At 50.1% G+C, this 23,638-nt stretch overlaps 2 protein-coding genes across 5 annotated transcripts in view; one reads left to right on the top strand and one right to left on the bottom strand.

The window, feature by feature from the left end:
• Positions 1 to 20,779, bottom strand: part of SMYHC (superfast myosin heavy chain) — a 65,770-nt gene extending 44,991 nt beyond the window's left edge. The window contains 14 exon segments of one of the 3 annotated variants that reach the window (NM_001009221.1): positions 1,548 to 1,727; positions 3,169 to 3,339; positions 4,981 to 5,249; positions 5,616 to 5,754; positions 6,546 to 6,649; positions 8,279 to 8,377; positions 9,006 to 9,069; positions 10,075 to 10,167; positions 10,982 to 11,078; positions 11,398 to 11,425; positions 12,047 to 12,203; positions 13,693 to 13,836; positions 16,501 to 16,720; positions 20,753 to 20,779. In NM_001009221.1, the coding sequence (NP_001009221.1) occupies positions 1,548 to 1,727; positions 3,169 to 3,339; positions 4,981 to 5,249; positions 5,616 to 5,754; positions 6,546 to 6,649; positions 8,279 to 8,377; positions 9,006 to 9,069; positions 10,075 to 10,167; positions 10,982 to 11,078; positions 11,398 to 11,425; positions 12,047 to 12,203; positions 13,693 to 13,836; positions 16,501 to 16,710 (1,755 nt within the window). In that variant the 5' untranslated portion in view covers positions 16,711 to 16,720; positions 20,753 to 20,779. 3 annotated transcript variants of the gene reach the window in all.
• KPNA7 (karyopherin subunit alpha 7) overlaps positions 1 to 23,638 on the top strand; it is a 102,408-nt gene that overhangs the window by 38,021 nt on the left and 40,749 nt on the right. The window lies entirely within an intron of this gene.

The following is a 23,638-nucleotide window of genomic DNA, read 5'->3' as shown; positions in this document are numbered from 1 at the left end:
TCAACCTCTAACCCCATCTCCTGGGGCTTCAGCTCTTGACCTGATGACTTTCCTGGAGTCCTGGGATGTCCCTGAACCACAGTAAGAGGTGGGGGCCCCATTATCTACTTTCTTGGGCATTTGCAGTTTGCCTGTTGAGGTCACCCTGTCTCCGAGCTTTCCTCACAAAACAGGACTCCCCAGCTACTTCCTGTCGGGGTGTGACCTCCTCTTGCAAGTCTGGTTCGGCTGGCTACTCTGAGCCTCCCTGACCTGGCTCTTTTTCTACCCAGGTGGGTTGATCTTCTTCCAGGCTCAGCCCTTGCTCTAACTGACTGGCCTCGACCAGGGAAATCCTGAGCTACATGGAGAGCTCCCTACAAGGGTGTCTAGTCTCCCCTTGCTCAAGGGCACACATCCCTTGGCCATTGCCTGGTGGAAGGGGGGCTCCATCCAGCCACACCTGGGATCCATGTGTTTAGTTAATTGGACACCCATTCATTTCTATTTCCTGTTTTGCTACGTGGCCCTAGCTGGGGAGGCAAAGAGGAAGGTGCATTTCAAATTCTTCCACTGAGCGTAGGGAACCGAGGAAAACAGATAAGAAGCAGAAACCTTTGGGCTTTCCTTCCCCTGTAGAGCATAAAGACATTCATCACCTGCGGGCCTTACTTTAGAGCCTTCTTGGAGGTGCATAGGTCCCATTAGACTTTGAATATTCCATTGCTATCAATACAGAGCCCTCTCATTTCATCGTGGGAGGTGAGGCGGAGCACTGCAGTCGGCCTCCAAAGCTGCTGTTTACTCTACTTGTTGGCATAATTCATTTTGCAAGTAATTGGCATTGTTATGGTTGATGAGGTCATAAAATCCTGGCCCCGATGCCCGATCCAAGAGCAGCTTTCCTGACAGCTCTGTGCTAAGGCTGCTGTTTCCCTGCAGTTAAACCCACAGAAGCTCAACAAACTCCAGTGGTAACAGGGAGCACGGGCGTTTACAGCAATACCACAAATCGCAGGGAAATAAAACACATTCTCAAGAGCTGGCTGAACAAACGTGGTCTCCCCTATCAGTTATTCAAATAAGAAGCTAATTCCCTCTTCCCCAGGGACTAAGTTTGTCATGAGTGAAAAAGCCACTCCAGAGATGTCGTTTTGTTGCTTTGGTGGCCATGAGCCGTCAGAAGGGTAAGTTAATCCATTGGGGGATAATTGATAGGCTCGTGGACTTTTTTCCCTTTTTTGCACGTGTTGTAAATTCTGTCCAGGATCTAAGTGCAGCTGTCAAACCAAGGGCTGCAAACAATGGTGTGGCCCTGGCAGGTGAACTGCTGGCGGTTCCCTGGCAGGCATCCTTGGCTGGATTGCTTTGGATTTCTCAGAGGGAGAAGTGATGAGGAAGTATGAGTCAGGGGTCATTTCACTGAGCTGATCACCCTGTTCTATGGCCGCTGCACCAGCTGGAGGCAGGAAGCCTCAGCAAGGTCACGGCAGGAAGGACCTACAATAGCCAGAGCCGCCTGCAGCAAGAAGATAGATGGCCGCAGGAGGCGCCAACAGGGTACTCACGGTGCCTGCATAGTGGACGAGCTCGAAGTGGGCCTCGGGCCCCTTGCCTTTGCCCCCCTTGGGCTTGAGGAAGTTGCTGGACTTTCCCAGGTGGTTGTCATACAGGGCCGCCTTGAAGGTGGCGTCGGTGGCCTTGGGGAAGACACACTGTTCCTCCAAGATGGAGAAGATGCCCATGGGCTAGAAGGAAGAGCGGTGGATGTTGTTAGAGGAGGCCATAGGACCCCAATGGGGCCACTCAGGTGTTGGCCTGCGGGTGGTGGGAGGGGCGCCCCAGACACCCGCGTGGCCAGCCAGGAAGCAGAACTCTGGGCATAGACCCCCAGGAACGGTGAAGCTGCTCCAAGGTCTGGTCTTCGAATGCCAAGGCCATTTGCACTTGAAAGAGACTAGAATTCATTGAGTCTAACAGAAGGGGAGATGGAAGTCTGAAAGGGCTACTTAGCTCCCCAAATGCTAATCCCTCCCAAACAGTGGTGCCAGGCAGCCTTGGCCCTCAGGGAAATGGTGAAATCAGTGACACCTGTCCTCTCTGCATTTAATTCTCTGTTATCCGCTCCTGCCCTCCGTGACGTTCCTGGCTACCAAGAACCACATATGGTTCTTCTCACAGAAGAGGAGAGCTCACATGGGAGCTCATAAAACTGTCAGTGACTTAATATCTATGGAGGGTCTGGATTTCTAAAAATTTCTGGAAGAGGGCAGTGCTTAACCCCAAAGCTCAAACATGAGGGACATTTCAGGCTCTGTGACAGCCGGACAGGGGGGTATTTGTCGGTGTTAGAAGACAGGTGGATTGTGTGTGCAGCCTCTTTGGGGAGACTCTTTTCCTGGGAGGTTGAGGCTGGGCTCACATCGGGGACCCCAGCCTGCTTTCTCACCCCTAGGCTGAGTCTCAGAGACAACATATATTCTTTCTCCTATCTCTTGAATTTTTACTTTTTAATAATTTTAAACTTGCAAAAGAGTGCAGAGCATTCCTACACGTCCTTCATTCAGCTTCTCCAAATGTTAATGCAACCTTGGTAACGACAATGAAAACCAGAAAATTAACATTGATACAATACTATGAACAGACTGTTCACATTTTGTCATCTGTCCTGTCAATGTCCTTTTCCTGTCCCTTTTCTGCATTTGCTTGAACAGTATATATTCTTGAACTAGGCCATTTGCTAGGACATTCCTGATGGTGTGACTACAGGGGTGGCGGTTAGGTTGTCTGGGTTAGAACCTGACTGTGCCATTCACAGGGTGTATAATCTTGGACAAGTTTCTTCTCTTCTCTGTGCCTTAATGTTCCCATCTGTGAAATGGTTGTATTGTGTCACACACACACACACACACACACACACACACACACACACACACCCTGCCATATATATGGTAGCTTGTGATGATCCAATGAGTTGAGGCATACAACAGCCCAACTAATGGTGACCATTGCAATCACTGTTGTACCCATTTTGCAGAGAGGAAGCTAGAGGTCAGACCAACCAAGGTCATTAGTGGTGTTGCTGGTGTCATTTCCCTGTGGGTTCCCGTGAAGTCCCCTTCTGAGGGGCAAGCCCTGATCAGGGTCCTGGCCTCTCTCTTGAAGCCCCTCCTCTGAGCAGCGAGTTACCTTTTCCAGGAGATCAATGCAGGCCTGCAGGTCAAGGCCAAAGTCGATGAAGACCCACTCGATGCCCTCCCTCTTGTACTCCTCCTGCTCCAGCACGAACATGTGGTGGTTGAAGAACTGTTGCAGCTTCTCGTTGGTGAAGTTGATGCACAGCTGCTCGAAGCTGTTGAACTGAGGAGGAGGGCAGAGAGCAGGGTGTCAGCCGGGACCCAGACAGAGCCTCCCGGGGGCCGGGACTGAGGGACAAGTGACAAGCAGAGCTCAAATTTGCCGAGGGCCAACTAGCGTCAGGCGCTGCCCAGATGCCTGAATGCTGACCCTGGGACGGTGCTGCATCAGCCCTGCAAGAAGCCCTTCTCGGTGACCATCCCCTGCAAAGGCATAGAGCAGCTTATCACCTGCAGAGGAGGGTGGGGGCAGAGGGGGGCAGAGGGAAGTAGGAGGGAAGGGGAGGACAGGGGGCGCCCAAACCTCGGATGCCATCTCCTGTAGTTAATGAAAATCATTATGGAGGGGCGCCTGGGTGGCGCAGTTGGTTAAGCCTCCCGACTCTTGATCTGAGCTCAGGTCATGATCTCACAGTTCGTGAGTTTGAGTCCCACATCAGGCTGTGCACTGACAGTGCGGAGCCTGTTTGAGATTCTCTCTCCCTCTCTCTGTCCCTCCCCTGCTTGTGCTCTCTCTCTCTCAAAATAAATAAACTTAAAAAAGAAAGGAAAAGAAAATCATTGCGGAAAGAATCATTTTTTTTTCCAGGATAGAAATCATTTGAGAGGCTTTATGGATTCTGCCCTGCTGTGTGCCTTTGGACAGTTCTCTCTCTGTGTGTAGTTTTTTTAATCCTCATCTGTAGGATGAAAGGGCTTGAGGGGTTTACAAGCCTTTAACAAAAAACCAGAGAGTGCTTTCTCTTGATGAAACCCCAGGCTAAAGCAGAGGTGCCATTGTAGTCCCAGAGCACACACACGTGCTAGACCCTGCACTGAGATGCCTCTGCTCGAAACCTGACGAGGCAAGAATGATTAGTGTCCCCATTAATACGTGGAGAAACAGAGGCACACGGCTTGGAAGTGGCCCAAGATGGGATTCGAACCCTGTTTGTCTATAGCACACACTTTGCTGTTGGCACATGTCATCCTCCCTTCCTCTCGTCCCTCCCCTGCTGGCTCTCAGTGGCTCCCCAGGATACCAGGGAGCACAGTCCAGAAACTCTAAGCCTCCTTCTACCTACGAAATTAAATGACTCTCTTGGAAATGGCAGCCAAATTAGCCTTTTAGTGCCTGAAAAAAATTGGGGTAAGCTTTTTTTTTTTTTTTTAATCCATCTGTGGCCAGTAGAAATTCTTAAAATAATAGGACAGTGGAGTGAAATGGACTTTATAGATCATCTCTCCCCGTTGGTTCATTTTAGACTTGAGAAAACTGAGGCTCAGAGAGGGATAGCTACTTTCCTAAGGCCACATAGCTAGTTGATGGCCAACCTGAGTCCAGAACCAGATCGACCGACTCCTAATCATGCGGCCTTCAGTTACAAAGCTAAAATATTCCTCACCCACTGCACTAGCCTGGGATGAGACCCGAGTCTCTCTTGTGTAGGAAAAAGGTGAGAGGTCACCAGTGTTGTGCTGGTACATCAGCTTGCTCACTCGCTCTCTCCCTCCCTCCCCCTCTAAATAAATAAATAAAGAGCAAATAACTGAGATTGGCCCGCCCCAGGTCCGAGATGAGAAACCAGAGAACCACGGTGAGAAGTAGCTTCTGGAAGAAAAATGGCCACCCCAAAGCAGAAACAGAATGCCAGGGCAGGCACACCTCAAAGATCTCGAAGCCAGCGATGTCCAGCACGCCGATGAAGAATTGCCTCTGCATCTTGGTGTCCAAGGTCTTGTTGATCCTGACCACCAGCCACTTGAACATCTTGTCATAGACGGCCTTGCCCAGAGCCCCGATGGAGTTGTGGCACTGTTCCATATTCTGGCCCTTCTGCACAAACTCATTGCCTACTTTGACCCGGGGCCTGGTGATGCCCTTCTGGAGCTCCCCGGAATTGAGACCCATGAGATGGGCAACTTTGTCAGCCACTGAGTAGGGACAGAAAAAGCAGGCGAGTGAAAGAAAGATGATGCCCTGCCCCGGAGAAGCCCGGCACCATCTATTGTGTTTAGGGAAGGGGGTGGGGGCAGGGTGGCAGAGACCCCGTGTTGCCAATGAGAAAACAGAGGTCTGAGATGGTTTCCACACTCGCTCAAGGTCAAGTGGCAAAGCAGAGTAAAGAAACCGAAACTATGGCTCTGACTCTCTGTCCTGTCTCTCTGAGATTATTGATGTCTGGACATCCAAGGAACATTCTTGGTTTATAGCATGTCTCTGAAATGTTCACAAAGCCTCAGAGATCTGTGAGCCCCCGCCACTGGTGCTGCCTCCTCCCTGAACAGCCAAACACCTACCCTCCGTGGTGTCCACTTCAGCCTGCTCCTCTCTGGGCTTCTGCTTGAACTTCATGTTGCCAAAATGCATGATGCCCCCGGTCAGCTTATAAATGCCAATCTTTTCGTCGGCGCTGAAGCCCAGCACGTCAAAGGCAACCTGCAAGTCCACAGGGAAGAGAAAGGCAAGAAACTCCTGGCTTCTCGTTCCACAGAACAGAGGCCACGGCACTGCAGTTGCGGGCTGGCCCTGATGGGCCACTGCGATACGGTGTGGGCTCTGGAGGTCAGACACACCCTGGCCAGAGACAGGTCTGTTTTCCTCCCAGGGGCTCTGCACTATAGTCATTTGTGTTTATCTAACCTCCCCGGCCTCTGTTTACTCATCTGCAAAATGGGGATAGTAGGTGGTCATAAGGATAAACTGAAATGATGTGTAAATGTTTAGGCCATTACTTCACACACAGTGAGAATTAGATACACAATAACACATTGGAGGTGGCATTATTATTACCATCATTATTACTGTTCAGGCTTCATGCTAGGTCCTGGGAGAGGGAAAGGCCAAGATGCATCACGAATCAATTCTACCATCAAAGAGGAGAGTGGACACAAATACCCTAACAGAAGTTACAGGTGCTTGGAGTGAGAAGAGGAGAGAGAGAGAGAGAGGGTGCGGTGGGAACTTAAGAGACTGGAGGGTCACTTCTAGCCAGGACGTGAAGCAGATGGCCCCTTAGGTTCTGTGGAATCCTAGTTCAAGTCTGCTTGCTGTGACGGGCGGGAGAGAAGAGCCAGCTGCAGCCCGGGAGACCCCCGGGGGGGAGAATCTGGGCCGCTGCCTGGCTGCTCCGGGTGGCCCCACCCCGATTCCAGTGGCAGCGCATGCAGGGCCCCACAGTTTCCGTCTTGGCTGTCCCTGTGGTGTGCCGGCCACGCCCACCCACTCACGTCTGTGATCTGCAGCTCTTCGCCGTCGTCCATGTTCTCCACCACTGTGACGCCCTGGCTCACCCAGTGGTACTCCTTAGGGTTGGGGACCAGCAGCAAAGTCTCTGCCAAGAGCAGGAAAGCAGATTAGCAGCTTGGTGACCTGCGGTTTTCTTCTCTTTCCTTTCTAAGCCGTATCCCCTAAATGCCTCTCATGTGCCCGGCATGATGCAGGGGGCATCATGGGGCTACAGAGCTGAATAAGATATGATCCCTACCCTCGGGGATCACCCAGAGTCATGGAGAGATTTGAAAAGGGCTCATGAGGAGTTTTAGGACAGCAAGAGGGTCTCGGGAGCTTGGTTGTGTCCTCCATCACTTGGCCCAGTACCTGGCACCTCCTGGGCGCCCTGTAGATACTTGGGGAATAAATTAATTCCTATTTATTTTCCCCTTCCTCTCCCCTAGAAAAAGCCATTTACATTCTAAGGCAGAAGGTAACACAGTGATTGCAGCAGGCAATAACAATCACTGGCACGTAAGAAGCGTGAAGATTGTGCTTTTACAAAGAAAGATACACACTTCGATTTTTCCTCAAATGTGTGCCCCTCTTGATCTGTCTTTGTTTTTCTGCTTTTGGAGGAGACGTTGGTGCAAGAAATACTTTCATTTTCCTTCATCTCTGCTGTTGAGAAAAACTAGAGCCCAAGAAGGAAGATAAATGTGGGCGGTCACCCTGCTCGAGGGTCAGGGATGCAGTGGGGCTTGGTGGGGAGTGTGGCAACCAGGAGAGCTTGAGCCCCATCTGAAGGGGCCACCACCATCCAACTGCCTTGATTGGAGCCGTGTGGGAGGGCAGGACCATGGCTGCTGGATCTTCTATAACTTCAGAGAAACAAGAAGTCGGTGATGTTTTTTGTTTTGTCTTGTTTTACTTATAACAGGGATTACTATCAAATTCCACTCATTGGTTCAGAGACCCTAGTGTTGTCAGTGAAAGACTTGCCCCTCATGGAGCACACTACCCACGCTTGTGAGTTTATCAACAAGCCAGTGGCCTCAAATCCAAGGGTGGTGATTTGTTTTGTTTTGTTTTATGTGAAGTCTTCCAATTTCAAAATGCCGTCCGTTAATTAAAAGGGACAGTGTGTCCAACACAAATAAAGCCCACTTGTGAGTGGGGAGAGGTCCCTAGTCTTTGGTGGGGTTAGAAGGTGTGTGTGTGTGTGTGGAAGAGGAGTCTTCATCTCTCCCCTGACTTTATACCCTGAGCAGGTCTGCCATGAACAGTTGAGCAGGTTGGTGCCTGCACAAGAGCATCTAGGTGAGTGAGTATACTCTGCTCATCAGACTATGCACTCTGTGGGCTCTGTCCACCTAGAGGGGAGCCTCTTGTTATTGCATGTGCAACGGTCCTGGGCTGACATCTCTGCTCCTGTCTAGCTCTGGGCCCAGAGGCAGCAGGTGCAAGCCCCATATCTCGGGTCTGTGTCTCGGCCCTGAGTTGCAGGCATTCCAAAGCCTCGTCTGTGGTATGGGCCAACAGCGGTGCTAAGTCTCATGAGGCTGTTGTGAAGAGGAGACGTGAGGAGAACCTCAGGCAAGTTCCCTGTAGCCTATGCACACAACTGTAAGAAATTCATGCAGAACCACAAGGGATGGCACCAGACCCTCTGCGTTCGGGAGTCTGTTTGTTACTGAAACGAGAGGAGAAGCAAGTTAAGGGGCAGGTGGACAGACATCACGATCTTTACCAATAAGTTCAGGCTTCTTGTTAGAGAGAATCTGGTAGAAGATGTGGTAGCCCCTCTCAGCTGCTTGCTGGGAGATGACACGAGATTTCTCTAAGAGATCTGGAGAGGAGGAAGTACAGGAACATGAACACAGACCCATGCTGTCTGGGGTGCAGGGTGCCATCGCAGAAGGGCTCCCCTCTCCGTACAGTCCCATGCGATAGCCAGCTCAGGGGCCATTTTCTCCACCCCAGACACAGCTTCTGGGGGCCTCACTGCCCACGGAGGGGACCCCCGGGGGGAGAAGGGCCAGCCCCCTGGGCATGAGACAGCAGGCTGCCTTCAGAAGGGCCCTGCCCCGTTTCATGTTCCTCTGTTGCTGTTTTGAAATTCTTAAAAACTTTTTTTTTTAAGTTTATTTATTGTGTGTGTGTGTGTGAGAGAGAGAGAGACAGAGAGAGACAGAGAGAGAGACAGAGAGAGAGAGAAAACTACTTGGGGGGGGCAGAGATAGAGGGGGACAGAGGATCCAAAGTGGGCTCGATGCGGGGCTCGAACTCATAAACCGTGAGATCATAACCCGAGCCGAAGTCTGACGCTTAATCGACTGAGCCACCCAGGCACCCCAAATTCTTAAATCCTTTTTTTTTTTTTTAAAAAGGAGCCTCTCATTTTCATTTTACCCCGGGCCCCACATGTTATGCAGCTGGTCCCTCCCAGAAGAACCCTCCAAAGGGGCCTGACTCACAGCTCTCGATGTCCGCTCCAGCCAGTTTGCCTGTAGTTCCGAAGTGGATTCGGATGAACTTGCCCTGAGCACGGAGGAAAGGGCCGTGAGGGAGGACGCGTGTGGTGCTAGACCAACACGTGGGCCGGGTTTGGCCACAGTCCCCCGCTGGCAGCCCCCCTGAGTTCCAAGGGCGCTGTTTGGAATGTAACTGGGCCAGACATGGCTGTACGTGGAGCCGCGGATTTCCCGTGCAGAGGAGTTAGATGGGGCTTGGAGCTAAATTTAAGGTCGGTGGGGTAACCCCACAGGGTATTTGTGGGGAGAGGAGCACCAGCAGGAGGGACTGGGATCACTGGAAAGTCAGCTTAGAGGCAGGCATGGTGAGAATTTGACCAGCGGGCGTGGGGGGCACGCTACTGAGTCTCTTTATTGAGACACCACATTCCTCTCCCTGCCCTTTAGCAGAACCACCAATAAATTCTCCTGGAAAGAGGCTTCTCTGTGTCTCTGCCTCTGCTGCTCCTGGCCCATCTGCTCACCTCTATTCCTCACCTGCCTCCACTTCCTCCCTACCCAGCCCTGTTTACCTAGGCTCCCCGCCAGCACCCTGGTAATGAGGGGCCCCCCAGCAGGAGACTGGGAACCAGGAAGGAAGTGCCCCGGTAGAGGTCCCACAAGAGAGCTGAGCTGGTTCCAGAATCCACCAGGGCCCTTCGGATGGAAGGCACCCTTCCTGCATCCCTCCGGCAGGGGGATGGGCAGAGTTGTCTGCAGCTGGGGGGATGGGGAGAGCTGTCCACAGCTTCCAGCCGCCGTGAATCTCTGGCTCCCCCGTCTGACTTCGCAGCCCCTCATCACCCTGTTACCAAGTCTCTGCATTCAAGCTCTTTGATTTCAATACTGATGTGGGCTATGTGTGATGTAGACCTTGACAGATAAGGCCTTAAAACTCTCTGGGAAGGAGATGCTGTGACTTGCCTCATTCCATTTGCATGCTTAAATCAGCCCCAATTTGCTTACCTGGAATAGGGTAATGGCACCTGTCCCACCACCCCCAGGGGCCACTGTTGTCGTTGTTCACACTTACGAAGCGAGAAGAGTTGTTGTTTCTGATGGTCTTGGCGTTCCCAAAAGCCTCCAGTACAGGGTTTGCCTGGATGATTTGATCCTCCAGGGACCCCTGGCCCAGAGAGAGACACACACACAAAGTTGGGTGCTGCCTGGGGATTCAGGGCTTTCAAATGACTCTGGCTTGTGAGCTGGGAACCAGGAGGGGAATGGCCTTGGGGAGGCCTGGAAATCAGGGCAGGAAGGAACCTGTGAAGAGGGCCACCCCCTGATGACCATCCCACTATGGCCCTGACACCGGACGGCCACCTGTCAGATGACAGGCCCTGATTCTTAGCTGGTGCTGGAGAGACTCCAGAGTGAGCCTGAAAACCCTTCCCTGGGCATCCCTGGTCTTCCTCATGAGCCTTTCCTTTGTTGGCTTTTGTAGCTGCCCCTGGCCCGGCTATTGCTCCTTGGGCCCCGGGGCCACGGGGGCCTGTGGAAGCAGCTGATGAGGAGCTGATGTCCCCCATCCTCCCCTGCCAGGCACAAATGGCTCTGCCACCTACCCCTCTGGGGACAGACATGAAGGGGGGGGGCAGCAGAATACATCCTGTAGGGGGAGGCCCAGGTCTGCGGCCTCCTCCTCCCAATGTGGTCCTTCCTACCCTTCTCTCCAAGATGCCTCCTCCTCTGTAAAATGGCCCCAACCCCAGGACACCTATGAGGGTCACATGGGTTCTGCATGTGTGCTCTCCTGTGTGTGTCCCCCTGTGTGTGTCCTCCTGTGTGCGCCTCCTATGTATGCCCTCCTGTGTGTGCTTTCTGTGTGTGCCCCCCTGTGTGTGCTCCCCTGTGTGTGCCCCCCGTGTGTGCCCCCCTGCGTGTGCCTGAAGACAGGGTGGGCTGGGGTGACAGACTCTGAGTCCGCCCATCAGCCCTACCTTTCCATCCGAGGACTGTTTGCCAGTTCCCCCAACATTGGCAAAGTACTGGATGACCTTCTTCGTGTTCTCAGTCTTGCCAGCACCGGATTCTCCACTGCAAATGGATAATAGGAGCAGAGTGAAGTGCAGGGAGGGGCTTGGCTGCAGAGAAGCAAAGCAATAAGCGGTGGAGGCTGAGTGTTGCCATGATTCATCCCTCAGCCGGGACACAAAGGTGGGGGAGTGGGGACACAGACCCCCCGCCCCCCAGCCTCAGTTTCACAAGTGCAGCCTTAAGGTCCTGCTAAGCCCATTCACAGCCTGCAGATTTCCATACCAAGCCCCACCAATTAATTCCAAGAAGGCTTAATTACATGTGTAAGACACAGACCTAATTATATGTATATAGACCGAGAGACAGAAGGGACACTTACGTGATTAGCATAGACTGATTTTCACGATCTGCAGGGGAGAAAACGGCAACAGGAAGATGTAATTAGGAATCACTTAGGAACTAGACATTTGACATCGCCCTGGCCGAACAGTCTGCATCTCCCTGCATCCCACCCAGCTTGGAGGTGGGCTGCAGTGACCAGCAGAGGCCAAAGCCCCCAGATCCTGTGGAGTCCCCTTCTCTAGCATGCATGTTTGTAGAAGGGCCAAGAATTTACCAGCCACTCTTTCCACCAGCCCCATCCCGTATAGCTAGCTACCAAGTCATTAGCAACATAACAGAAATTGCTTCACCAGCCGCTGTGCCACATGCCAGAGTCCTACAGGGAATGGTTAAGTGTTGGCTTGAACTCTGGGCAAGTCGCTTAACCTGGCATCTGTGTGTTTTGTGAAGCTTAAATGAGATGGGGTGTGAGGTAGGGCCAGTACTTGGCAAGCACCCTCACTGAGCCCTGGTACCCAGTGTTAGCATCACGTGCTGCTGCTCAACACTTTAGCAAAGAACTTCAGCAGGTGGCATGGGGTCCAGGTTGGGACTGGGTAGCCCATGGTTCTCATGCATTTGGAGCCAGTGGCAAAAGAACTTTTGTTGCCCACCCCAAGAGCCCCGGCAGCCCCCAGCCCACTCACTCATGAGCATGTCATGGTAGGCATTGTCAGAGATGGAGAAGAGGTGGGGTGGCATCTCTGTGCGCTTTTTGCCTTTGTACATGTTGGCCACGCGGGCCCCGTAGATGGGCAGCCACTTGTAGGGGTTGACTGTCACACAGAACAAGCCTGAGTAGGTCTGGTGGGAGGGAAGGGAGACAGTTAGCTGGCCTTTCCTCCTGGTGCCCTCTTCCTTCCAGGCCCTAGCCTGCCCTGGAGCAGCCTGGCTGGAGGTCACTGCCAGCCTAGAGGGATACAATGGTGTCCCCTCTGGATGCAAAATCTATGTCTGAGCGTCTATTCAGTAAGCAAAGCCATCTTTCTCTTTCATATGTATGTGTCTCATTTTATTTTGGTTTAATTATTTGGATAGATAACATAGTAATTCGTATGGACAAATAGGCAGCAGAAAGCCCGCCCCCACCCCCACCAACACACATTGCTCCCCTCCTCCTCCCACACACAGGTAAACATGGTGTTAATTTCTAATACCTGCCTTCTGTGGTTTCTGTTGCATATACATACAAACCCAGGGATACATTCTTATTGCTCCCTTCTTGTTTTTAAAACAAAAGATAGCTCTCTATAATACTGTTCTATATCTTGCTTTTTCCATTTAATACATCTGGGAGATTTTGCGTGAGTGTTCACAGAGAGACCTCTGTGGTGTTTTAACAGCTGCGAAGTGCTCCCTGTGTGGACACGACCCCTCCTGGCGGACAGCGGGGTTTGATCTACTCTTAAGAAGAGATGCCAGCTTCTCTTTTCATTATAAGGCAATTTTATAAGGAAATCAACCCATTGAAAAGAAAAAAAAATCAGAAAAACCAATGAGGTAGTAGAAGAAGTTGTCTGAGGGGAGAATAAGTGAGGGCAGAATAAGTGAGGCCAAATCTGTGGGTCCCCATCCATGAGCCCCAAACTATCCTTCTCCTTGCTGGACACTCGCATCAACCTGATACTCCTGCCCACCGCCCCCGTGCCTCTTTTCAGTTGAACTGAAATCTTCCACTTCGGCCTAGATGGGAATAAACACCCACCCTGCCCCAGCTTCTTCTTAGCATAGCTGTGATATACATAATGAGTTTTAAAAGATATCTTATTACATAGGAAGTGATCCCGAGAAAGAGAAACAAAGATGAGATAGAGAGAACCCACTTAAGGAGTTGAGAGTATGACACACAGCGTGTTACCCTGGAACTCCTGGTGCTGAGTCACTCTTTCCCGCCAGCCCTGTCTCAGGGTGGGGGTAAGGCAGACAGCAGGTGGATGGATGGACGGACGGACGGACAAGGGGTGACATCTAACAAGGCTGTGTGAAGTCATCAGGGGGGAAAATGATGTTTTGATTGGAGAGTTTGCAGGGGTGTGGTGGGGAGGAAGACTTCTGGATAACAACCTCAGCAAAAGGTATTTAAGCTGCCCATGAGATGGCACCGTCACGGAGACATCAAAGGCTTGGAGTGGAAGTTCTAACGTGTCAAGAGCATGGTCCCTGTGCCCTTGTCTGAGCCATACTGTGTGTTGGTTGCTGGGAAGGTAGAGGAGCAGCTGTGCCCTTCCCATCAGGAGAGGGGCAGAAGATCCGCAGTCACCCCTCATCCCCAACCCCAGCCCCAGACACTCACATAGATCCTCATGTTGGTGTAGCGTTGGCGCAGGTTGTTCAGGACGCTGGCCTCATTCAAGAAAGTCATGTCCGCCATGTCGTTGGCTTGGTAGAATTTGGGCGGGTTCATCTGCTGAACATCATCCTTCTTCACAGTGACAGTCTGGGTGAGGGGAGTGTCAAGACGCAGCAGGAATTAGGAAATAATACTGTCAACAGCCATATGGGCTTCTGGCACAACGTACCCCATACTCTCTGGTATCCTGGAAGGAGCTAGAGTCAGGTGACCATTGCGCCCAACTCCTGGTCCAGCCATCACTGGGCAGCTTGGGCTGGGGAGGGACCTCCAAGGCCATATGAGCCGTAACTGCCTCCCCTATGAAATAGGGATGACAGAAGCTTCCTCAGCTGGTTGCTGTGAGAATTATATTAACGTAAGTGGGAGCGTCTAAAATACCTTATGAGCTATCAAGTCCCATTCCTAAATTCAGAGCACCTCTGGGCTCTGCTTCTCTTCCCACCAAGTCCATTCTGATAGCTGATCAGAACTTGCTCTTTGATCCCGGGGACACTTTGCAGAGGTGTGATTCTTGGATCTCTGCCTTGAGAATTGGTGGTGGTTTCTAAACAGCAGTGAACTTTTTCATTAAAAAAAAAAAAAAAGAGGGGCGCCTGGGTGGCGCAGTCGGTTAAGCGTCCGACTTCAGCCGGGTCACGATCTCGCGGTCTGTGAGTTCGAGCCCCTCATCAGGCTCTGGGGTGATGGCTCAGAGCCTGGAGCCTGTTTCCGATTCTGTGTCCCCCTCTCTCTCTGTCCCTCCCCCGTTCATGCTCTGTCTCTCTCTGTCCCAAAAATAAATAAACGTTGAAAAAAAAATTAAAAAAAAAAAAAAGAAAAGAAAAAGACATTTCCCTGCTCCTACCAATCCACCAAGCCACTTTGAAAGATAAAATTGAAAGCAAGCAAGCAAACAAGACAAGACAAAAAAAAAAAAAAAAAAAAGACAACAATGAGTGCTGAGCAGTACATGTGTCAGGGTGAGGATAGCACAGGGTTGGGAGTCTGGAGCGCCTATGCATGGCAGGCAAATCCCGTCCCCCCTCCGCGCCCCAATTTCTTAATCTGTAAATGAAAACTAGCAGCAGCTCTTAAGTTCCAGCCTCTGGGACCGAAGCTCAAGACATGTGATCCAGAAAACAAACATCTTTGAGCTGCCTACAGCCTGACATGGGAGGCTTGAACACATACTGGGCTTTCTGGGACTTTTAATAATTTATGAGTCCAATAGGCAGATAATTTGAAACCTTGACAGTTCTGGAAAATCTACCCACTAATGGTCACCACGCCCCCTAGTAAATCAAGCTGGGTTCTATTCAGAGTCCATTTCCCCGGAGTTCCCAGATCTCTGGGCCTCGCCCTCAGGCAGACACTTCTCTCTCAGCTCCAGCACAGGACAGAGGCCTTTGCCTTGATCTCAGAAGCCAGGTGAGTCAGTCTTTCTGTCCCAAACCTGCGGATTCACACAGAAGTTACGTGCTGTCCTTAACGTGTATCTAGACAGGGGCCTCCGGGGCTCCACACTCTCCTTATAACACTGCAATGCTCTGCCCTGCTGAAAAGTAGGTTCTCTGGAGAAGTGAGCTGGACTTTCATGTTCCAACTCGCTTGAACCCAGCGATGGCCTCATCTCCCTCCTGCACTCCCCTGGAAGCAAAACAAAGCACGAGGCTCAGATGCCACAAGTTGTGATCACACAAGGTCTCTGGTCTCATGTATTCCCGACCGTGACCAAAGACCGCCTCACGCTCCTGCTGCATAGCCCACCATGGAGAGGTGATGTGGTGATGTGGGGGCATACGGGTGTTCGAGCCAGATACAGCTAGGCTTGAATCTGAGTTCATCATTTGCTGTCTTTGTGACTATGGGCAAGTTACCTAGGGTTTCCTTGATCCTTTGCAAAATAGGAACTCCTAAAATCCTACTACATAAGATTCTTGAAAGGATTAAACAAAATGTCCAGCGCCTCACTGGGAGTCTGCTGTGGGGTAGGGGTTTAATTAACCAAACTTTCCATTCTCTCAAGTCATTCCCCCAGTCAGACACAGTGAGAGACTGTGAGAGACTGTGATGTCATACACAGCAGAGAGAGCGGTGTATTGGTAAACCAGCTATACAGGGGGTGGGGATGGGGAGAAATCCCTGATTTATACCATTTGTCAATTCCCATGGTGTACATACATCTGCCATTGTTGACATCAAGCTGCTAAATGTTTAATATGCAGCTGCAAAGCCCCTGGAGTTTTAGCATTGTGTCCTCACAAGCTAGGACAAACCAGCTCCAGCACACTGCCACCGTGCAGCAAGGGGATCTGAAGCCACCATCTATGCTCACACAGCTGGAGAGCCCCCGAGGCCAGCCAGGGTGTTCTGGGCCTGTCCCACACTCCTCAAGCCATCACGGGCACATAGTGCACCTGCTGATGGCTTCCCCTCACTCCTCCACTTGAAAACCATTTGGGACTTTGGAGGTAAGCAACTCCCTTGACGATCTGGTGCACAAATGGACTATTGCAACATACAAAGTACTTCCATGTGCCCTACCATGTTGGAGTCTCTATTGGGAGAGAGTCAAAGCTCAGAGAGGGGAAGTGTCTTGCCCAGGGCCACAGTCTGAGTGCAGTTGAGTCTGAACTTGTACCCGGCACAGAGGACCCAAGAGGCATCCACTCTTCTTTCTACTCTGCCTCTTGAGCAGAAGCATGGACGGCAGCACCTGGGTGTCTGCCACTCCCAAAGTTTCATCCTTGGAGATTATTCCTCACTCACCTGGTTGTTGACAGTCTTCACGGTGACCTGGTCACCCTGTTCAGACTGGATCTCCCCAGCGATGAAGCCCTCCTTCTCGTCTTTGACCCAGCAGGACCTCTTGATGTCATAGGGCTTGTTCATGGCTTCTATCCTCTCCTTTTCGGGAGGTGCCAGGAAGGGCATCGGGTCCACATCGTCCCCACATTCACCTTTGTATCCACCAGGCATCGCGGCTTGGCTAAGGGAGGAGCGGGAAGGAACCGAGGGAGGGAACCAGGACTTCCCAGGGTGCTGTAGGAAAGGCAAGGACACTTTGCCAAGGCTCATGTGTAGGCTGGAACGAGTGCCCTGAGAGATGGGGCTGCTTCTCTCATGTCACTTTGGGTGTCTGGCTGCCATTAGGTTTTTAAATTTTTATTTATTTTTTTTAATTTTGATGGGGTGCCTGGGTGGCTCAGTCAGTTAAGTGTCTGACTTCGGCTCAGGTCATGATCTCATAGCTCATGAGTTCAAGCCCCACATCTGGCTCTGTGTTGTCAGCTCAGAGCCTGGAACCTGCCTGGGATTCTGTGTCTCCCATTCTCTCTACCCCTCCCCTGCTTGCGTTCTGTCAATCTCTCTCAAAAATAAATAAATATTAAAAATTTTTTATAATGTTTATTTATTTTGAGAGAAAGAGAGTGTGATCTTGATCTCACTCGATCTCACAAACTGCGAGATCGTGACATGAGCCAAAATCAAGAGTCAGACGCCTAACCGACTGAGCCACCCAGGGGCCCTGGTGCCATAAAGTCTTAATAATTGAGAGTAAGAAATGAGGTAATAACTCCACAGAGTTGCTTACCCCCCACCAACCACAAAACACTTCTGTATCTGCCTCTCTCATATGCCCCTCACACTGGGGCTGTGAGGTAGGGATCAGGAAGCTCATTTTATGGAGGAGAAGATGAGAGCCTTAAAAATTTTAAAGTAAGGATTTCAACCATGAAATTGGGACAGGAAAACAATAACTACTTGGTTTCCGTTTTCCCTTAAGGTATGAGCAGAGGCCACAAGCCACATTAGTACCACAGTCACACAGTTTCTGTCGGGTTTGTCCCCAACAGAAAGCACAGCTAGTCTCCTTTCATTTTAGCGTGGTTGCAGACATCTCAAAATAGTATTTACCCTCATTTCAACTTTGAAATTATGGCTTTATTAGACCCTCGGTTAGTTGCTATTTAAGTCTACTTATGCAGAAGTGTACTTTTAATTACTATATCACAAATTGACTTTTAAATATTTTGATAACTGTATTTTAATACAATTGGGTTTCCTTTGTAACCCTATGTAGTTTGTTTTTTTTTTCTAAATGTATTTTAAAACACTAATGTGAGCTGAAGTCTACAGGCTTCACCAGATGCTAAGCAAACACTCGGTTCAGAATAACTGCCCAGATTCAGTGATTACCTCTCTTAAGACAAGGCCAGCCTAGGGTCAAGTGGGGGCCTCTTGGTCTCCAAATCTAGACAATTTCACCAAACCATCAGGAGGGAGGAGAACTGGGGACTCCTGGTAGCAAAGAGAGAAGTCAGGGCATCCCAATTTGTCTTGAAGGGGAAGAACCTTCTTGAAAGTTTGGGAAGGGGTGTGGTTCTGACAGGCAACACTGTTCTCCAGGCTGAGTATGGCCTCCAGCTCTAAATAAACCAGTTGGAGATGGAAGGGTCTCAGGACCGTGCCTCCCAGGCCCCTGCTGCACAGAGCTATCCTCCAGGCAGCTCCAGCTTTTCCTGTCTGGGGCCCTGGTGTTTCCAAAAGAGGCTGACCCAGGATAGGCAAGAGGTGGCGGTGAAGCCAGATACTTCCTCCTAGTCTCACCTCTCTGTGGGCCCAGCTTAGAGAGTTCTGCTTGCAGCCTGGGTTCCCCAAGCCCAAAGTGGGTCCCTTTCACAGGAAATAATGAGGCCAGCAGGGTGGGCCTCCTGTGCCAGACGGTGATGTCTGTGTTCCCACTGGACACACTTTTAAATTCAGGTAGTAAAATGCATAGGGTCACCAAGGAAACAAACGGTATGAGAATATAATTAGCAAAATAGTAAACAACGCGTGATACGGCAGTCCACGTAATCCTTCACTAATGCATCAAATTACACGATCTAGGGGCGCCTGGGTGGCTCAGTTGGTTAAGCCGCCGACTTCGGCTCAGGTCATGATCTCGCGATCCGTGAGTTCGAGCCCCGCGTCGGGCTCTGTGCTGACCGCTCAGAGCCTGGAGCCTGTTTCAGATTCTGTGTCTCCCTCTCTCTCTGACCCTCCCCCGTTCATGCTCTGTCTCTCTCTGTCTCAAAAATAAATTAACGTTAAAAAAAAAAAATAAAAAAAATAAAAAAAAACAAATTACACGATCTGACCGCAGCTCTGACAACCACTGTATTTCTGAAGCAACAATGGAAACTGACAGTCTTTCGAGCTCTCTGCATCAATTGTACCGCGATATGAAAATAGCAGTGATTTCCATTGCCAACAAAGTCACAGGTGTGGGTGACTGAGATTATAAAGGGGAGGGGATGATACATTCCAGTCAAAGGATGTGAAAATCAGGATGGAATTGTTTTCCCACTGAAGATCCCTGAGCCTAGGGAGAGAGCCTGCCTAACCCGTCCTGAGTCCCATCCAGGGGAGCACTGGGCTGAGAGTCCTCTGTATCCCTGAGAGCTTCCAGCAGTTTGTCCAGCACCCAAGACGCTTGGGTCCCCCTGGGCTCTGCCACAAGTCACCTTGGGCAGTTCAGTGGCTGCCTTGGGCCTCCCCAACCCCCTTTCTGGGAGAGAGGATTGTGCGACATAGACTTCCATTTGTTATTTGTTGTCCCCGATGGCTCAATTGCTTTGTCTTTTTGCTGCCTCATTTTCCTGATTCTGTTTAACACAGATGGAAGTCACCAGGGAAATGAGACCAAAATCCACATGAAAAGAAAATGCAAGTATCAGCAAAGTCAGATTAAAATTCATCAGACTTGTTGTTAAAACAGAACCACTTTTAAGACTAGGACTGGGTTGGGGCGCCTGGGTGGTGCAGTCGGTTAAGCGTCCGACTTCAGCCAGGTCACGATCTCGCGGTCTGTGAGTTCAAGCCCCGCGTCGGGCTCTGGGCTGATGGCTCAGAGCCTGGAGCCTGTTTCCGATTCTGTGTCTCCCTCTCTCTCTGCCCCTCCCCCGTTCATGCTCTGTCTCTCTCTGTCCCAAAAATAAATAAACGTTGAAAAAAAAGACTAGGACTGGGTGCCTTTTAAAATTGCTCTAATGTGGGAGGAAGGGCCAGAAATTCTTTGTTTATTCCAGTGAGGCTGTGTGTGTGTGTGTGTGTGTGTGTGTGTGTGAGCGTGCACGTATGTGTGCACTTCATGGTTTTGCCATGAACCACAAGCTGAGATATCGTGGCTATTGTCCTGGCCTGGTGGCCCGGGGCACAGACCCCTGGAACCAGACACTGCCCCAAGGACTATACAGGTCTTGGACACCACTCACCCCCTCAGTGGCCACTAGCCTCTTGCTCAGTTGTGAGCTCACCTCCCAGGCACCCCCTGCACATTCAAGCTACTCCTGTACCCCCAGACAACAGCTCTTTCCAGGCATCCTTGATAACTAAGCCCACTTTTTCTGTCTTTTTTTTTTTAATTAAAAAATTTTTTTTAGTTTTTTTTTATTTTTTAAGTAATTTCTACACCCAATGTGAGGCTCGAACTCACAACCCCAAGATCAAGAGTTGCATGCTCTTCTGACTGAGCCAACTGATGCCCCTAAGACCCATTTTTTAAAATCATGAAGTACATAGAAAACACTTAGGTCAAGGAATGCAGAGGCTGAAAGGGTCCTGGAGGGGAGAGGGGGAGCAGAGATGCATTACAGAGGGTGGGAAGGACAGAAAGACAGGGCTGGGGTTGAGCCCGACATGAACCCAGCACCTTCTTCCTCCCCCACCCCCGAGCAGGGAAGGCAGGTGGTACAGTGAACAGGACTGATCCGGGTTCAAATCCCGATGGCTCCTGTCTCGCTGTGGAATGTGGCACAAGCCCCCCGGCAGCTGCCTCCTCACCCTCACGTCCCCTGGAACACTGAATGAGGTGCTCCCTCTGCAGCCCCTGGGGCCGACCGGTGCTCAAAAAATGCTCATCTCCTGATCCCCCTTTGCCAGTCTCTCATCATTACACCCACTTTCCTCAGGTGGCCCCTCCGCAGCCCCCACCTCCCCCTTTCCCATCTCCCCCTGCATCCCCCATGGTACCCACCTGAGACAGCACTGGAAGAGACTGGGTGCCCAGCAGAGGCTGGCCATTCCCTTTTATACCTGCCCAACAGGTCTGAGCCAGCAAAACCTTAAAAAAGAAAAGAACCCCCTCAGGGCTCTGGTGGCTCAGCTGGCTTCACCTTCCAGCGTTTGACTGGATGCTCCCGGGTCCCTCAGGGGGGATCAGTGAATGCTGTAATTTTAGGACATCCTCCTTCCTCCCATTGCCCTTGTGGGGAAACTGATGACCTCAGCCCAGGGGTGCGGGCGGTGGGCAGAAATAGAACAGCTGGCTAATGTGTTTTCCACTTAAAGCTGGGAATCTGCTCATGGAGGGAGTCGACTCTCAAGGAGGAAGACCCGGGTTGAGTCATCTGAAGCCTTTGGCATGGATGAGCCCAGATAACCAACTGGTTGATGATTAGCCTGGAAGACCGGTGTGAGCTTGGACTTCACTCATTTGCTCACGGCCACAGGCCCCCTCCAGCCCACCATGGCCAGCAGAGATATCATGATGTGACTCCAGCTTTGAGTCCTAAAGCCCAGTGGTCCCCAGTTCCTCCGTGGCTTCTCATGCACTTAGTGACCTTGAGCAGGTCATTGCCCTCCCTGGGCTTGCCTTTCCCACCTGTAAAGTGGGAAGAATGGACTCTAAGTGACTTTTGTACCCTTCTCCAGGTCAGAGATGGTCTCTGAGTCTGGAAGCAACATGCGTCTGGAGGTCTTTCTTCCTGGCATCTGCCATCACCCTTCTCTCCACCCCCAGTCACTGTTTTTTGAATTGAGAAAAATTAATAGAACATAAAAGTAACCATTTTAAGCGAGTAACTCAATGGCATTGAGTACATTCACCATGTTGTGCAACCGCCACCTCTGTCTAGTTTCGAAACATTTTCATCAGCCCCAAAGGAAACCTGGGAGCCTTTAAACAGCCTCTCCCCAACCCTGGCAACCATCAGGCTGTTTTCTGTCTTTGTGGTTTCACCTATTCTCGGTTATTTCATGTGAATGGAATCATGTGGCATGTGACCTCTTGGGCTTAGCTTCTTTCATTTAGCATCATGTTTTCAAAGTTCACCCTCCTTGTTGCAGACATTAGTACTTGACTCCTTTCTGTGGCCGAACAGTATTCCATTGTATGTATCTGCCATACTTTATCCGTTCACCCATTGGTGGCCATTTGGGTTGTTCTCACCTTTTGGCTATTGTGAATTGTGCTGCTATGAACATAGTTACATTTATTTGTCTGAGTGCCTGTTTTCGGTTTTTTAAAAATATATCTATCTAGGAGCCACTCGGGTGGCTCAGTAGGTTAAGCGTCTGACTCTTGATTTCGGCGCAGGTGGTGATCTCGCGGTTCCTGAGATTGAGCCCCTTTTCGGACTCTACGCTGAGTGCAGAGCCTGGTTGGGATTCTCTCCCTCTCTCTCTGCCCTTTCCTCTCCCTCCCTCCCTCTCTCTCTCTCAGAAATAAACTAATTTAAAAAATTAAATACATATTTACCTAGGAATAGAATTGCTGGATTGTTTGGTAATTCTGTGTTCAGTTTTTTGAGGAACCACCTGTTTCCACAGTGACTGAATCATTTTACCTTCTCTGTATCCTCACCAACACTTGTTATTTTCCTTTTTTGTTGTTGTTGTTTGTTTGTTTTGTTGTGTTTTTAATCATGGTCATCCTAGTGGGTGTGAAGTGGTATCTCACTGTGGTTTTTATCTACATTTCCCTAATGACCAATGATATTGAGCATCTTTTCATGTGCTTTTTGGTCATTTGCATATCTTTGGGAAAATGTCTATTCAAGTCATTTGCCCATTTTTAATTGGGTTATTTGTCTTATCTGTTGTTGAGTCATAAGAGCTCTTTATATATTTTTAGATACTAGATCTTTATCAAATATATGATTTGCAAATATTTTCTCCCATTCTGTAGGCTTGATCAATGTCTTGACAATGCCCTTTGATGTACAAAAGTTAATTTTAACAAAGTCCAATTTATCTATTTTTTTTCTTTTGTTGAGTGTGCTTCTGGCCTCATATTTAAGAAGCTACTGCCAAATTCAAGGTTATGAAGATTTGCCCCTACGTTTTCTTCTAAGAGTTGTATGGTTTTAGAGTTTATATTTAGGTTGTGGATGCCTTAATTCACTCTTAAAGGAAAAAGGAACCCACTTGAGCAGAGAACTGATTTCCTTTTTTGTTTCTCTGGGTTTGGGCCTGTGAAGAAGCTACGTTACTGTGGTAATCAAAGAACTTTTTTTTTTCAATGTTTTTAATGTTTACTTATTTCTGAGAGAGAGAAAGGGGGGCAGGGGCAGAGAGAGAGGGAGACACAGAATTGGAAGTGGGCTCGAGGCTCTGAGCTGTCAGCACAGAGCCCGACGTGGGGCCTGAACCCACGAACTGTGAGATCATGACCTGAGCCGAAGTAGGACACCCAAATGACTGAGCCACCCAAGTGCCCCGGTAATCAAATAACTTTTAATGTAGTACATTTTAACATTTTGCAGACACTTCCCTTTAATCAGCTGATTCCTGTGGCGTTGTTATTGTGTTCTGAAAACTAGAATCCATCAATGAAGAATTGTATTAATAAGCAGTTATGACATGGAAACTTTATTAGCACCTGCTCTGCCCGAATACTTAACACCCTTCTCCCATGCTGGGCCTCAGTTTCCCCAAAGGTAAAATAAGAGTTTGGCTGAGACACCTCCAAGCATGGCTGTCATTGATGTTGCTGAGGTGCCATTCCAACCAAATTCTGATCACCTGACAGAGTTGTTTTCAATTTCTTTAGAACTTTGATTCTTAAGTTTATTTATTTGAAGAGACAGAGACAGTGCAAGTGGGGGAGGGGCAGAGAGAGGAGAGAGAGAGAGAGAGAGAG

Source organism: Felis catus, chromosome E3, assembly GCF_018350175.1.
Source record: "Felis catus isolate Fca126 chromosome E3, F.catus_Fca126_mat1.0, whole genome shotgun sequence".
NCBI classification, from domain to species: Eukaryota; Metazoa; Chordata; class Mammalia; order Carnivora; family Felidae; genus Felis; species Felis catus.
This window is presented reverse-complemented; position numbering and strand designations above follow the sequence as displayed.